The 15,880-nt window shown below is 36.6% G+C and overlaps 1 protein-coding gene across 2 annotated transcripts in view; it reads right to left on the bottom strand.

Annotated features, from left to right (window-relative positions):
* The window catches only part of LOC125663930 (uncharacterized), a 41,230-nt gene that overhangs the window by 1,312 nt on the left and 24,038 nt on the right, over positions 1-15,880 (bottom strand). The window contains exons 21-30 of one of the 2 annotated variants that reach the window (XM_056163692.1): positions 15,133-15,297; positions 14,713-14,883; positions 11,364-11,528; positions 10,944-11,114; positions 7,272-7,436; positions 6,854-7,024; positions 5,643-5,807; positions 4,603-4,773; positions 2,102-2,196; positions 1,834-1,960 (exon numbers count right to left, since the gene is read on the bottom strand). In XM_056163692.1, the coding sequence (XP_056019667.1) occupies positions 1,834-1,960; positions 2,102-2,196; positions 4,603-4,773; positions 5,643-5,807; positions 6,854-7,024; positions 7,272-7,436; positions 10,944-11,114; positions 11,364-11,528; positions 14,713-14,883; positions 15,133-15,297 (1,566 nt within the window). The remainder of the gene's footprint in view (positions 1-1,833; positions 1,961-2,101; positions 2,197-4,602; positions 4,774-5,642; positions 5,808-6,853; positions 7,025-7,271; positions 7,437-10,943; positions 11,115-11,363; positions 11,529-14,712; positions 14,884-15,132; positions 15,298-15,880) is intronic. The other variant, XM_048896374.2, reaches the window with a different exon arrangement.

The following is a 15,880-nucleotide window of genomic DNA, read 5'->3' as shown; positions in this document are numbered from 1 at the left end:
TACAAGGTATCCGAATACTCAGATCTGGGACATACAGAGTCTGCACACAAAGATACCACTTCAGCAGTAGAACATTTTTTGAATACCAGTAAATGCAATCTGCTGACATATGTTTACAATTCTATAGGTTAAGATATGGCGCGTGGAAGTTTGTGCACTTCACCTAAATCGGGTAACCTCGATATGAAATCATTGTTCTCGCTGGGATGTTAAAAAACAACGAATTACTCGTCAACGAGGACATGATTTACGCAATTAATATTTTAATCACTTTGATTCGCAGGGTCAAATGTTTTGGATAGCTTCCTAAAATGAAGAGTCGTACATCAGTCACGTTATCCATACTATGCTCTGCGTGTTTTGTGCTAAGTATTTTAATGCCGTGTAAATGCCAGAGCTTTTCAAATGATTCCACGTTTAACCTTCCGTGATTTTGACCTTTGACCAACTCACCGAAACCTTGGCATTGACTATTTAACGTTTGAGCCTCGGAAGAGAACTGAAAACCTTAACATCGACCATATAACGTTTGAGCCTTGTGAGAAAAGGTTTTGGTGTTTAACAGGTGTAATCCTTATCAAAAGGCATTTCTATGTAAAGCTTACAGACCGAAAACTGTCCATTTTGTGAGAGGAACGAACTGTTGGAGGACCGTTAGGCCCGATAATAGTTTTTTCTTCTTACAGAATGGACAGTTTGAGGCCTGTAACCTACTCAAAACATTACATCTTTCGTTCAAAGAATAGACATGCTTAGGTATACCTACTGACAGGGATATTTATAAATAAAACTATTTTTAGATAGTCTGACAATATAACCAGTCTTGTGTAGAAATATGTTTCTTTTGTTCACTTACTGGACAGGTAAGTAATTAGTATCAGGTAAGTAATCAAGGATATCTACATGTGTAGTACTACAAGTATTTTTTATTCACTCACTCTGTAGTACTGAGTCATATCAACATGTCTAACTCTGATGGGAAGAACATTTTCATTGCACAATCGAAATTTCATGATGTTAATACAAATGCTGCGAATATTGTCTTAATTAGTGATATATTCTGAATATGGAGGACGAGAAAGCTAAGGAGCCAAAAGATTCTGACATCGCACTGCAAGTTTCTGTCTTTTGTGAGTTGGAAGATACATGTGAATGATTTAGTGGAACATATTGACTTCATGAATTACAAATATCAATTTGCGTCCATTATTTTTAATAATAGACAGATTTTATAATTTATTCGACGTTTACAGGTAACTTATCAGATTGTCTTTGGCATTTCAAGCAATAGAAAGCATAAAAAAGAACAAAGGATGACGTCATACCAATGTTTTAATCACAGGTAAATGGGAATTAGAAACCATAGGCGGTGTTGTCGCTGGGAGCGTATTCTGCCATGGAAAGACGGTTTGTTCTAAATTCAATCCCTCTGAAGTTAGGGAAAATTTGTCAGAATTTGCCTGATGACCCATATGTTTTCATTGCTTTCTTTATATGGTTTTGAGTACTATTTTAACCAGATGCTTTCTTTAGAAATTGTAGACACTTCCCTGGACTCTGGTTCAATGTTAAATTAATAGGACAATTAAAAAAAAATTGTTTCCCATCATCTCGTATATCATTTTCTACGAAGGTTTCTCTGATAAAGCTTCCGCCAATGACAAACTTTAGAAGGGAATGTACGTGGAGTACTTAATTAAGAAATAATTCATCCTATATATGCCTTCAAAATTGGACAAATGGACAGCGACTGAGTTACTAGAAATCACAACATTAATTTCAATACAGATTGGGAAGAGCACACTACAGCGAAGTACGAAGACTTTTCATTACTCGCAAACACTCCGTTGCTGACCAATTCCGCTGTGGCACCACTTTGCTTGCCTGTGCTTTCAATATACTTGTAATAGTAACCCGATCTGGCCCGGCCTGGTCCCGTGCGCTGTGTTTCCGTTCCTCCCTTAAAATAAAAAAAATCATAGAACTATAGGTAAAGTGTTCCATTTTAGTATTTGGGATTCAAAAGTAGAGCTTCTTTAAGAATTGTACATAATCGTTGTGCATGCTATTATGGTCATTTACAGATATGTTATGTACACACAAAATTTCTTGTCCAATCAAAATCGTCGTTATTTCCTTCCTTGAGAAAACAGTTCTCTTCATATTCTTGCTCAAAGTCACAATGGGAGGAGGTTACTGAAAAAATAAAACGATTTCTGAATTTCTTTCTCTATCTAATAAGTATATTAAAGGATTGATCATATATTGCTTAATGTTCCTCTCGAGAATTTTATTGCTCATATGGAGATGTTACCATTACGGGTAAAGGGCTGCAAGATTTAGGCCTATGCTCGGCGCTTACAGCCTTTAAGAAGGGAGGGATCTTTATCGTGCCACACCTGCTGTTACACGGGGTCTTGGTTTTTGCGGTCTCATCTGAAGGACCGCCCCATTTACTCGCCTCTTAAGTCCCGGTCACATTGACACGATTTGGAGCTACGAGTTAACACGGATACCGGCGAGTTCTTACCTCGTCAAAAACTCCACGAGTGTACGATGTGTTTTGTTTTAAATGAGGAGGACGTCAGTTCAGTTCTCTTCTATACCGACACGAGAGCAGGACGATGGTTTCTTTTTAATTCTCGTCACTACTTGCAGAGTACTGGCGACATGAAGAGAAATTTATTCGACATGTACAGATATGTGTTCGAGTCCTCCCCGACACCTAAAGAGTTTTGACACCAGCTCGTAACAATGTGACAGGGGCTTTACGACAAGCAAGGGGTACTGAAGACCTATTCTAACCCAGATCCCCACGGGAATATATTAGAGGAGAAAGTAATATTAATCAATTCACACGTGTATGTTAAAGTCAGAAATGATCGTGTTCTACATGTGTCCTCCGGTTAGTTCACATGCATGAGTTTTTCTGATTTATTTTGTCGAGGATTCACCTTCTTCTTGATAGACATTGAGTCAATTTCAATTGCACTTGACACAGACATTCCCTTCATAATGATAATTTTCCACTCATACTGAGAAGTCACCAGCTGTAGGTGAAGTACCGCAAATTTAGACTTATGTTTAGCGCTCAGGGCCGTAGCAGTTAGGGTTTGTGTAAATACTATACATATATATATAGCAGTGCATTTTGACGTCATATTTAGCTTCGATGTTCTTTCTTTCACACTAATCAATTATCAACAGCAGCAAAATGCTGAACGGTATAAGACTGTCTAGTTATAAATAAATGCTGCTTAACGGTATAAGACGTGTCTAGTTATAAATAAATGCTGCTTAACGGTATAAGACGGGTCTAGTTATAAATAAATGCTGCTTAACGGTATAAGACGTGTCTAGTTATAAATAAATGCTGCTTAACGGTATAAGACGGGTCTAGTTATAAATAAATGCTGCTTAACGGTATAAGACGGGTCTAGTTATAAATAAATGCTGCTTAACGGTATAAGACGGGTCTAGTTATAAATAAATGCTGCTTAACGGTATAAGACGTGTCTAGTTATACATAAATGCTGCTTAACGGTATAAGACGTGTCTAGTTATAAATAAATGCTGCTTAACGGTATAAGACGTGTCTAGTTATAAATAAATGCTGCTTAACGGTATAAGACGTGTCTAGTTAACAATTATTTTAAAAAAAAAAAAATCAATTACTTAAACTTTAGTTATATGTATCCTTTTTCATGGTAATTTTGCTGTATATATTACCAAAATGTTTTAATTCACATGCCGTACTCAATATTTTTCTTCATTTTCTTCCATGTTGAACACTTGATGCTCCCGCTAATGTTTCCTACCCGTGTTCAACACTAGTCTTATGAAATAGACGTTTTATTTACAACTCTAGTAACACGAGTTGTTCAATCGCCTGAAACGACTTTCTCTCATTTGGGCTAAATCCGCACCACCCAAACCCCATCAGAGTACTGTGCAAGGAGATTTAGACACTGTGTACAATCAAGAACCCTACTTGCCCTTTTAAAAAAATTACCCTTCATATGTGGCTATCCACCATCCCTCTCAGCTACAGACCTTTCGCTGGACCATGTAGGTTTTCATCTGAATTTCTTCAGCAATTGACCACGTGATTTAGTTTCGCATTTGCACCAATTTATATGCTAGGAATCATGGTGATGCCAATATGTTTATCTATTGAGCACTCGGCTACACTTAATATCTATACTAAATCTATTTTACATATTTTACCGATGTAATATCACTTTAAATATCGAGTATTTCCAGTTTTTAAGAAAGTTGAATGGGCCTATGGTGCGAAACTATCCCCTGCTACCTAACGCATACATACAGTATAATTTGGTCCACCATAAAATATTCAGTATTACATAAATTAAAAGCTGTAAGCAAGGCTTCCTTAAAATATATATTCACAGTTTGAATAATATAATAGCATTATTTCACGAATTTATGTTCCGTATATAATCTTTTGTGCTCTTTGGTTATCGCTCTCAAACGCGAACTAGAACAATCCATTAACATTACTTGCATGTATATACGTCAAAGATTTTCTCCAGAAACGAACCACAATGAAATGTTGACAAAGTGAATACTACGTTGACTTACTCGGACAACCTTGGATGATACAACTCTGTGTCTGACTGCCTTCCCCATCACAGTCAGCTCCACCGTTCTGCGGAATCGGGTTTGTGCACGTGCGTGTACGTGTCTGTGTTCCTTCTCCACACGTGGCTGTGCAAGTGCTCCAGACAGACCATTCTGTATAACCACCGTCAACTGAATGGACAAAATAATGAACAATGTCATTACAGTTCTTGTAGAATTGGCTAAACGGCGTTACAAAAACAACAATTATTAAAATAATGGTATTTATGGTTTAAATGCGTATTTTTATGTTTTCAAGGTGATTTTTGTAACATACATTTAAGATTTGTTTCTATTCTCCCAAACTCAATACTTTATAATATTATCCAATCAGCATTCAGTAATTAATCACGTGACTCCAACTTAGCGTCACTCTACAATTTTGACTTGCTTGTAGGCAGACGTGGCTGCAAATAAAGTGTGATCTGTATTTTATACCCACCATCCACCCCTTCATTCCTGCCATGTAATTGTCTTTCTAGTCCCTATCAATTTTTGATGTGCCAATTTTTTGATGTGCCATCTTTTTGCTGCATCTTTGTAAGGTTGTTTTTTTTTTATTGTAGTTGATGTAGACTTTTATAGATAAATTTGGGGGATCAGACATATTGAATTATTTTGTCATTGTTTATTTTCTTTCTCCATTTCAGTGACATTTTCAGTGGATTGTTTGTGAGTCTGATCCCCTTGTTAGTAGTTTGTTATCTAGTTCGTCATTTGAATAAATGACATTTTTCATACTCAATTTGCCTTATGTTTATATCTAATATGATACAGCAAAAACTAGCTTCGGTGACCTTTCTCAGCATTTTAAGACATAAATAAGATTTGGTTGAATCTGTACGTTGTAAATGATAAATTCGCTGTATGATTTTAAAAGTAGTCCGGACGACTTAAGTAAATGAACGGTACGTTTTTGACAGGTCTGCGTAGACTGAACATTACAGCAGATATGGTTTTGTGAGATGCTTTAATCTGGAATCTGTGTAACAGAATCTTACTCTGACATCCTTCTGTTGTACAGGCTTGTGTCTGACTACTCTCCCCTACACAATCAGAACCCCCATTTGCTGGTGTTGGGTTTGTACAGGTACGTGTACGTGTCTGAGTTCCTTCAACACAGTCGCACGTGCTCCAAGCTGACCATTCCGTGTAGCAACCATCAACTATCACAAATATTTAGCATATATTAGTAATTTCCTGAACTAGCATCTTCTAAGCTTGTGAATAGTTTGCATTTGAACTGAAAAATAAAGAACAGCACAAAGTCTTCAACATCTGATATACTTAGATATTTTATTAAACATAGATGTTTACAACAAACTAACAACTTGGCTTTAAGACAAACGGCATGACTTCATTTTCGTCATCGTCAATTTCACATATTCATGTAGCAATATTCCATTATCACCTGCATATGGTGTTTACGTCTCTCAACTGATTCAATATACAAGAGCTTGTTCTGCATCTGATCAGTTTTTAAATGGAGACAGGCAATCGACAAACAAGTTGATGTTACAGGGGTTTCAACAGTCTCGTTTAAAGTCAGCATTCCGCAAATTTTGTGATTGTTATAATGATCTGATTTGCCAATAGAACCTACCCGGTATCATTGGATCAAATGCTCTCTGACGTGTTTCATAGCTATCATTAGGTTGTTCTTTACACACTTATTTTGACTACGGATTACTCCGTTTACCTGAACAAGACATAGGGCTCACGGCGGATGTGACCCGACGACATGGAATGCTTATTCCTCCTAGGCACCTGATCCCAACTTTGGTATGTTCAGAGGTCCGTATTTGCCCTACTCTTTAATTTTAATTCCTTATAGGAGTTATGAAATTGATGACTGTTCATTATCTTCACCTTTCAGTCAAATATATAATACATGGTATAATTTGGTCCTCGGCAAAAAGTATTATTAGTATCTTTTAATACCTAGTACTTGCATCGTTTAGCGTTTTCTTCTTGATATCTATTTTATGCTATTGTTTAGTTATCTCTTCTCCACATGATACCGTGAAGTAAGCAAATTACAATCCACTTACTTACTCTTATCGAAGAGAAATGCACATGTACGTTACAGATCGAAATGATAGAGCTAGCTGATCAGAAAAATGTATGAAAATGAATATTATACACACTTCTCTAGATTTTGATAAACGAACCACAATGAAATGTTGACAAAGTGAATACTAAGTTGACTTACTCGGACAACCTTGGATGTTGCAACTCTGTGTCTGACTGCCTTCCCCATCACAGTCAGCTCCACCGTTCTGTGGAATCGGGTTTGTGCACGTGCGTGTACGTGTCTGTGTTCCTTCTCCACACGTGGCTGTGCACGTGCTCCAGACAGACCATTCTGTATAACCACCGTCAACTGAATGGAAAAAATCACGAACAATGTCATTACAGTTCTTGTAGAATTGGCTAAACGACGTTACAAAATAAGATTTGGTTGAATCTGTACGTTGTAAATGATAAATTCGCTGTATGATTTTAAAAGTAGTCCGGACAACTTAAGTAAATGAACGCTACGTTTTTGATAGGTCTGCGTAGACTGGACATTACAGCAGATATGGTTTTGTGAGATGCTTTAATCTGGAATCTGTGTAACAGAATCTTACTCTGACATCCTTCTGCTGTACAGGTTTGTGTCTGACTACTCTCCCCTACACAACCAGAACCCCCATTTGCTGGTGTTGGGTTTGTACAGGTACGTGTACGTGTCTGGGTTCCTTCAACACAGTCGCACGTGCTCCAAGCTGACCATTCCGTGTAGCCACCATCAACTATCACAAATATTTATCATATTTTGGAAATTTTCCTGAACTAGCATCTTCTAAGCTTGTGAGTCTTTTGCATTGAACAGACCCCTAATAGATGTACACATATCGTTCTGAATGGTTGACTGGAGTAGTACATGTAAAGATGAACAGTGCATTGATGTAAGCTATCTATTAAAAACACGGTGTTTTAATGCTTGCTCTGGAAATATATGGATAAAAAGTAAACAAGAGGCCCATAGGCCACATCGCTAACCAGAGTCACCTTGGTCCAGCCGTTGTTCACCTGTTGTGATTTTAAAAAAGATTTTAAAAAAATTAAATTTACCCCATGTTGTGATCCCAACCTAGCCCCAAAAGGATCACAACATAACTGAGCATTAATTCACCTAACAAAGAGATGCCTCAACTCCAATATCACTAACATGATCTTGCTGTTCTGGATAAGACCAAGGTAACAAGGTCATATATGAGGTTATGAAATGAACCTGCTTAATAAGTCTATTTACCAAAAATGAAAGCTCTATCTTAAATAGTTCATGGTATATTGAATAAGTAAGATTTAATCAAAGATAGGTCAAAGTCACAAGATCAAACACCAAGGAATCACAAGGTCTTGTCATAAAGAATCTGTATACCAAATGCGAAAGCCCTACCTTGAATAGATCCGAGGATATCTAACAGGTTATATTATTTTTAAAGTACGTCAAATTACAAGGTCAAAGCTCATAGTATGAAATGAAAGGTCTTGTTATCAGAAATATATATACAAGACATGGAAGATCTATGTCGAGGGCAGACAATGATCAATATAACGATCTAGTTCGTCAACACAACCTCGCATTGGGTCAAATGCTGTCTGACGTGTTTCATACCGTTTGTTAAGCCGTTCTTGGCACTCTAATTTTGACTGCGGATAACTCGGTTTACCTGATCAGGATATGGGGCTCACGGCGGGTGTGACCGGTTAACAGGGGATGCTTACTCCTCCTAGGCACCTGATCCCACCTCTGGTGTGTCCAGGGGTCCGTGTTTGCCCAACTATCTATTTTGTATTGCTTATAGGAGTTATGAGATTGATCACTGTTCGTTATCTTCACCTTGCATCAATCTCATCTCCTATAATGAATACAAAATATAGAGTTGGGCAAAACACGGATCCCTTGATATACCAGAGATGGGATCAGGTTCCTAGAAGGAGTAAGCATTTCCTGTCAACCGGTCACAACCGCCGTGAGCGATATATCTTAGTCAATTAAACGGAGTAATTCGAAGTCACAATCAGTGTATAAAGAACGACCCGACAATGGGTATGAAACACGTCAGACAGCATTTGACCAAGTGAAAGGTCGTATTGGCAAACCAATCGTTTTAAAGACCATAGAATTAGCGAAATGCAGACTTTAAACGAGACTGTTGAAACCCCTGTAACATCAACTCGTCTCTCAATAGCCTGCATCAAATTAAAAACTGATGATATGCAGAACAAGTTCTTGCATATTGAATCAATTGAGAGACGTAAACACCACATGGAAGTAATAATGGAATATTGCTACATGAATATGGGAAGTTAACGACGAAGAAGATGAAGTCATCCCGTTTGTCATAAAGCCGAGTTGTTAGTTTACCGTTAACACCTATGTTTAATGAAATATCTAAGCATGATATCAGATGTTGAAGACTTTGTTGTGGTGTCCTTTATTTTGAGTTCACTGGGATATATGGAATTGACATATGAATATTAAAATTATTATTGTTGTTTGACGAAATGTCATCGATAGATCTAAATTTCGAGATAAAGGCCACAGCTAGAGATTTTTATTCTGAGGTTGAAGTTTTTGAATAAAGTCTGCCTCGTAATATTGTAAAAAGAAATTGGTCAACTAATAAGAGAGCACACTTTATACCCATGGGGATTCCAACAGACTGTCGGAAGACCTGATCACAGACACTTTTGATATCAACGTCAGAGTAAATATGCGTGGAATTACAATGGTGTTTAACAAACTATTTTTTGAATGACTGATCACTAGAAATGAATATTTCATTTTTCATTTTTATTGACAAAGCAAATGTCTATGATGTCAAAATGTCTAGTCTAGTCGTTCATTTATCCTAAGGAATGGTTATGTAAAATGTTGAAGAGTCGTACGTTTTGATGTTGCTAATTTTTAAAACTTTTGTAATTTCAAATTTACAAATATTTTTTTTTTTTGGGTTTTCTTATTTATAGAATTTTCTTACAATCCACATTTTCACATAATGCGAACTCATTCTTATACGTCAGAGATCCATATTCGATATGGTTCTTTCTGAACATTTAAGTAAATGAAAATTATACACACCTCTCTAAAATTAGAATAACTGAACCAAAATTCGAGTTTCCATGGGTGCGAATTGTCCCCTTTTATTAGTTGACCTATCTTATATTCTTACATGGCAGAATTTATTTAAAAAAACCCATCTACCTAAGAAGAAAAAAATCTCTAGCTGTGGCCTTCATCTCGACATTTAGATTTATCGATGACATTTCGTCTATCAAAAATAATCATTTTAATTCATATATTGATTCGATATACCCCAGTGAACTGAAAAATAAAGAACAGCACAAAGTCTTCAACATCTGATATCATACTTAGATATTTTATGAAACATAAATGTTAACAACAAACTAACAACTTGGCTTTAAGACAAACGGGATAGCCTCAGCTTCTCCATTGTCAACTTCCACATTTCTGTAGCAATGTTCCATTATGACCTGAATATGGTGTTTACGTCTCTTACCTGGTTTAATACGCAAGAGCTTGTTCTGCATCTGATCAGTGTTCAGATGGAGACAGGCAATCGACAAACAAGTTGATGTTACAGGGGTTTCAACAGTCTCGTTTAACGTCAGCATTCCACAAATTTTGTGATTGTTATAATGATCTGGTTTGCCAATAAAACCTACCCGGTATCATTGGATCAAATACTCCCTGACGTGTTTCATAACTATCATCAGGTCGTTCTTTACACACTTATTTTGACTACGGATTACTCCGTTTACCTGATCAAGACATAGGGCTCACGGGATCCTTATTTCTCCTATGCACCTAATCTCACCTCTGATATGTCCAGATGTCCGTGTTTGTCCTACTCTTTAATTTGTAGTCCTTATGTGAGTTATGAAATTGATTACTGTTTGTCATTATCTCCTTTCAGTCAATTATATAACGCATGGTATAATTTGGTCCTCAGCAAAAAGTATTATTAGTATCTTTTAATACCTGGTACTTGTATCGTGTTTAACATTTTCTGTTTCGTATGTATTTTACGCTATCATTCTTATTTTTTCTTCTACACATGATACCGTGAAGTAAGCAAATTACAATATATTTACTTTTTCTTATCGAAGAGAAATGCAGATTGAAAAGATAATGCTAACTGGTAAAATGAAAATTATACACACTTCTCTAGATTTTGATAAACGAACCACAATGAAATGTTGACAAAGTGAATACTAAGTTGACTTACTTGGACAACCTTGGATGTTACAACTCTGTGTCTGACTGCCTTCCCCATCACAGTCAGCTCCACCGTTCTGTGGAATCGGGTGTGTGCACGTGCGTGTACGTGTTTGTGTTCCTTCTCCACACGTGGCTGTGCACGTGCTCCAGGCAGACCATTCTGTATAACCACCGTCAACTGAATGGACAAAATCGTGAACAATGTCATTACAGTTCTTGTAGAATTGGCTAAACGGCGTTACAAAATAAGATTTGGTTGAATCTGTACGTTGTAAATGATAAATTCGCTGTATGATTTTAAAAGTAGTCCGGACGACTTAAGTAAATGAACGCTAAGTTTTTGATAGGTCTGCGTCGACTGAACATATTACAGTAGATATGGTTTTGTGAGATGCTTTAATTTGGAATCTGTGTAACAGAATCTTACTCTGGCATCCTTCTGCTGTACAGGTTTGTGTCTGACTACTCTCCCCTACACAATCAGAACCCCCATTTGCTGGAGTTGGGTTTGTACAGGTACGTGTACGTGTCTGGGTTCCTTCAACACAGTCGCACATGCTCCAAGCTGACCATTCCGTGTAGCCACCATCAACTATCACAAATATTTATCATATTTTGGAAATTTTCCTGAACTAGCATGTTCTAAGCTTGTGAGTCTTTTGCATTGAACAGACCCCTAATAGATGTATACATATTCGTTCTGAATGGTTGACTGGAGTAGTACATGTAAAGATGAACAGTGCATTGATGTAAGCTATCTATTAAAAACACGGTGTTTTAATGCTTGCTCTGGAAATATATGGATAAAAAGTAAACAAGAGGCCCATAGGCCACATCGCTAACCAGAGTCACCTTGGTCCAGCCGTTGTTCACCTGTTGTGATTTTAAAAAAGATTTTTAAAAAATTAAATTTACCCCATGTTGTGATCCCAACCTAGCCCCAAAAGGATCACAACATAACTGAACATTAATTCACCTAACAAAGAGATGCCTCAACTCCAATATCACTAACATGATCTTGCTGTTCTGGATAAGACCAAGGTAACAAGGTCATATATGAGGTTATGAAATGAACCTGCTTAATAAGTCAATTTACCAAAAATGAAAGCTCTATCTTAAATAGTTCATGGTATATTGAATAAGTAAGATTTAATCAAAGATAGGTCAAAGTCACAAGATCAAACACCAAGGAATCACAAGGTCTTGTCATAAAGAATCTGTATACCAAATGTGAAAGCCCCACCTTGAATAGATCCGAGGATATCTAACAGGTTATATTATTTTTAAAGTACGTCAAATTACAAGGTCAAAGCTCATAGTATGGAATGAAAGGTCTTGTTATAAGAAATATATATACAAGACATGGAAGATCTCTGTCGAGGGCAAACAATGATCAATCTCATCTCCTATAATGAATACAAAATATAGAGTTGGGCAAACACGGATCCCTTGATATACCAGAGATGGGATCAGGTGCCTAGAAGGAGTAAGCATTTCCTGTCAACCGGTCACAACCGCCGTGAGCAATATATCGTAGTCAATTAAACGGAGTAATCCGTAGTCACAATCAGTGTATAAAGAACGACCTAACAATGGGTATGAAACACGTCAGACAGCATTTGACCAAATGAAAGGTCGTATTGGCAAACCAATCATTTTAAAGACCATAGAATTAGCGAAATGCAGACTTTAAACGAGACTGTTGAAACCCCTGTAACATCAACTTGTTTGTCAATAGCCTGCATCGAATTAAAAACTGATCATATGCAGAACGAGTTCTTGCATATTGAATCAGTTGAGAGACGTAAACACCACATGGAAGTAATAATGGAATATTGCTACATGAATATGGGAAATTGACGAAGAAGCTGAAGTCATCCCGTTTGTCTTAAAGCCAAGTTGTTCGTCTACCGTTAACACCTATGTTTAATGAAATATCTAAGTATGATATCAGATGTTGAAGTCTTGGTTGTGGTGTCCTTTATTTTGAGTTCACTGGGATATATGGAATTGATATATGAATTAAAATTATTATTGTTGATAGATGAAATGTCATCGATAGATCTAAATTTCGAGATAAGTGCCACAGCTAGAGATTTTTATTCTGAGGTTGAAGTTTTTGAATAAAGTCTGCCTCGAAATATTGTGAAAAATAGGTCAACCAATAAGAGAGCACAATTTATACCCATGGGAATTCCAACAGACTGTTGGAAGACCTGATCACAGATACTTTTGATATCAACGTCAGAGTATTTATGTGTGGAATTACAGTGGTGTTAAACAAACTATTTTTTGAATGAGTGATCACTAGAAATGAATATTTCATTTTTCATTTTTATTAACAAAGCAAATGTCTATGATGTCAAAATGTCTAGTCTAGTCGTTCATTTATTCTAAGGAATGGTTATGTAAAGTGTTGAAGAGTCGTACGTTTTGATGTTGCTAATTTTTAAAACTTTTGTAATTTCATAAGTACTAATTTTTTTATTTTTTTTTTTAAATTTTCTTACAATCCACATTTTCACATAATGTGAAATCATTCTTATACGTCAGAGATCCATATTCGATATGGTTCTTTCTGAACATTTAAGTAAATGAAAATTATACACACCTCTCTAAATTTAGAATAACTGAACCAAAATTCGAGTTTCCATGGGTGCGAATTGTCTCCTTTTATTAGTTGACCTATTTCATAATCTTACAAGGCAGAATTTATTCAAATACTTCTACCTGAGAAGAAACAAATCTCTAGCTGTGGCCTTCATTTCGACATTTAGATTTATCGATGACGTTTCGTCTATTAAAAATAATCATTTTAATTCATATATTGATTCGATATACCCCAGTGAACAGAAAAATAAAAAACAGCACAAAGTCTTCAACATCTGATATCATACTTAGATATTTTATTAAACATAGATGTTTACAACAAACTAACAACTTGGCTTCAGCTTCTTCATCGTCAATTTCACATATTTCTGTAGCAATATTCCATTATCACCTGCATATGGTATTTACGTCTCTTACCTGGTTTAATACGCAAGAGCTTGTTCTGCATCTGATCAGTGTTTAGATGGAGACAGGCAATCGACAAACAAGTTGATGTTACAGGGGTTTCAACAGTCTCGTTTAACGTCAGCATTCCACAAATTTTGTGATTGTTATAATCATCTGGATTGCCAATAGAACCTACCCGGTATCATTGGATCAAATGCTCTCTGACGTGTTCCATAGCTATCATTAGGTCGTTCTTTAAACACTGATTTTGACTACGGATTACTCCGTTTACCTGAACAAGACATAGGGCTCACGGCGGGTGTGACCGGTCGACACGGGATCCTTAATTCTCCTAGGCACCTGATCCCAACTCTTGTATGTCCAGATGTCCGTGTTTGCCCTACTCTTTAATTTGTAGTCCTTATGTGAGTTATGAAATTGATTACTGTTTGTCATTATCTCCTTTCAGTCAATTATATAACGCATGGTATAATTTGGGCCTCAGCAAAAAGTATTATTAGTATCTTTCAATACCTGGTACTTGTATCGTTCAACATTTTCTGTTTCGTATGTATTTTATGCTATCATTCTTATTTTTTCTTCTACACATGATACCGTGAAGTAAACAAATTACAATATATTTACTTATTCTTATCGAAGAGAAATGCAGATCGAAAAGATAAAGCTAACTGATAAAATGAAAATTATACACACTTCTCTAGATTTTGATAAACGAACCACAATGAAATGTTGACAAAGTGAATACTAAGTTGACTTACTTGGACAACCTTGGATGTTACAACTCTGTGTCTGACTGCCTTCCCCATCACAGTCAGCTCCGCCGTTCTGCGGAATCGGGTTTGTGCACGTGCGTGTACGTGTTTGTGTTCCTTCTCCACACGTGGCTGTGCACGTGCTCCAGACAGACCATTCTGTATAACCACCATCAACTGAATGGAAAAAATCATGAACAATGTCATTACAGTTCTTGTAGAATTGGCTAAACGGCGTTATATAATAAGATTTGGTTGAATCTGTAGATTGTAAATGGCAAATTCGCTGTATGATTTTAAAAGTAGTCCGGACAACTTAAGTAAATGAACGCTAAGTTTTTGATAGGTCTGCGTAGACTGAACATATTACAGTAGATGTGGTTTTGTGAGATGCTTTAATCTGGAATCTGTGTAACAGAATCTTACTCTGACATCCTTCTGCTGTACAGGTTTGTGTCTGACTACTCTCCCCTACACAATCAGAACCCCCATTTGCTGGTGTTGGGTTTGTACAGGTACGTGTACGTGTCTGGGTTCCTTCAACACAGTCGCACGTGCTCCAAGCTGACCATTCCGTGTAGCCACCATCAACTATCACAAATATTTAGCATATATTGGTAATTTTAATGAATTAGGATCTTCTAACCTTGTGATTATGTTGCTTTTAACGGAACCCCAATAGATTTATATATATTCCTTCTACATCATTGAACATTGACTGGAATAATGGAAACATAAAAAAGTATGCTGACGTATATATGTAGCTGTACAACTATTCTCTCTTGTCTGTTTAACGATTTTTTGTCGATTACACACATGATATTACTCCGTGACATTATCAGTACTCCGTGACATTATCAGTACTCTATGATATTGCAGGTACTGTGTAATCATTAGAATTCGTGGTGGCTCAATTTTCGTGGAATTCGTGGGTACCCCTCACCCACGAATTTACATCCTCAAGGAATAAAGACAACTAGTATACAAGAATCTTACAAGAATCTCCACGGAATTACGTCCCCATGAACCCGTAAAAATTCAGCAATCCACGAAAATTGGCCCCCATGAATTTAAATGATTCTACAGTACTCCATGATATTGCCCATACTCCATGATATTACCCATACTCCATGATATTACCGGTACTCCATGATATTATCAGTACTCCATGATA

The sequence above is a fragment of the Ostrea edulis genome, chromosome 1 (genome assembly GCF_947568905.1).
Source record: "Ostrea edulis chromosome 1, xbOstEdul1.1, whole genome shotgun sequence".
NCBI classification, from domain to species: Eukaryota; Metazoa; Mollusca; class Bivalvia; order Ostreida; family Ostreidae; genus Ostrea; species Ostrea edulis.
Note: the sequence above shows the minus strand (reverse complement) of the source record. Positions and strands in the feature narration are given on the sequence as shown.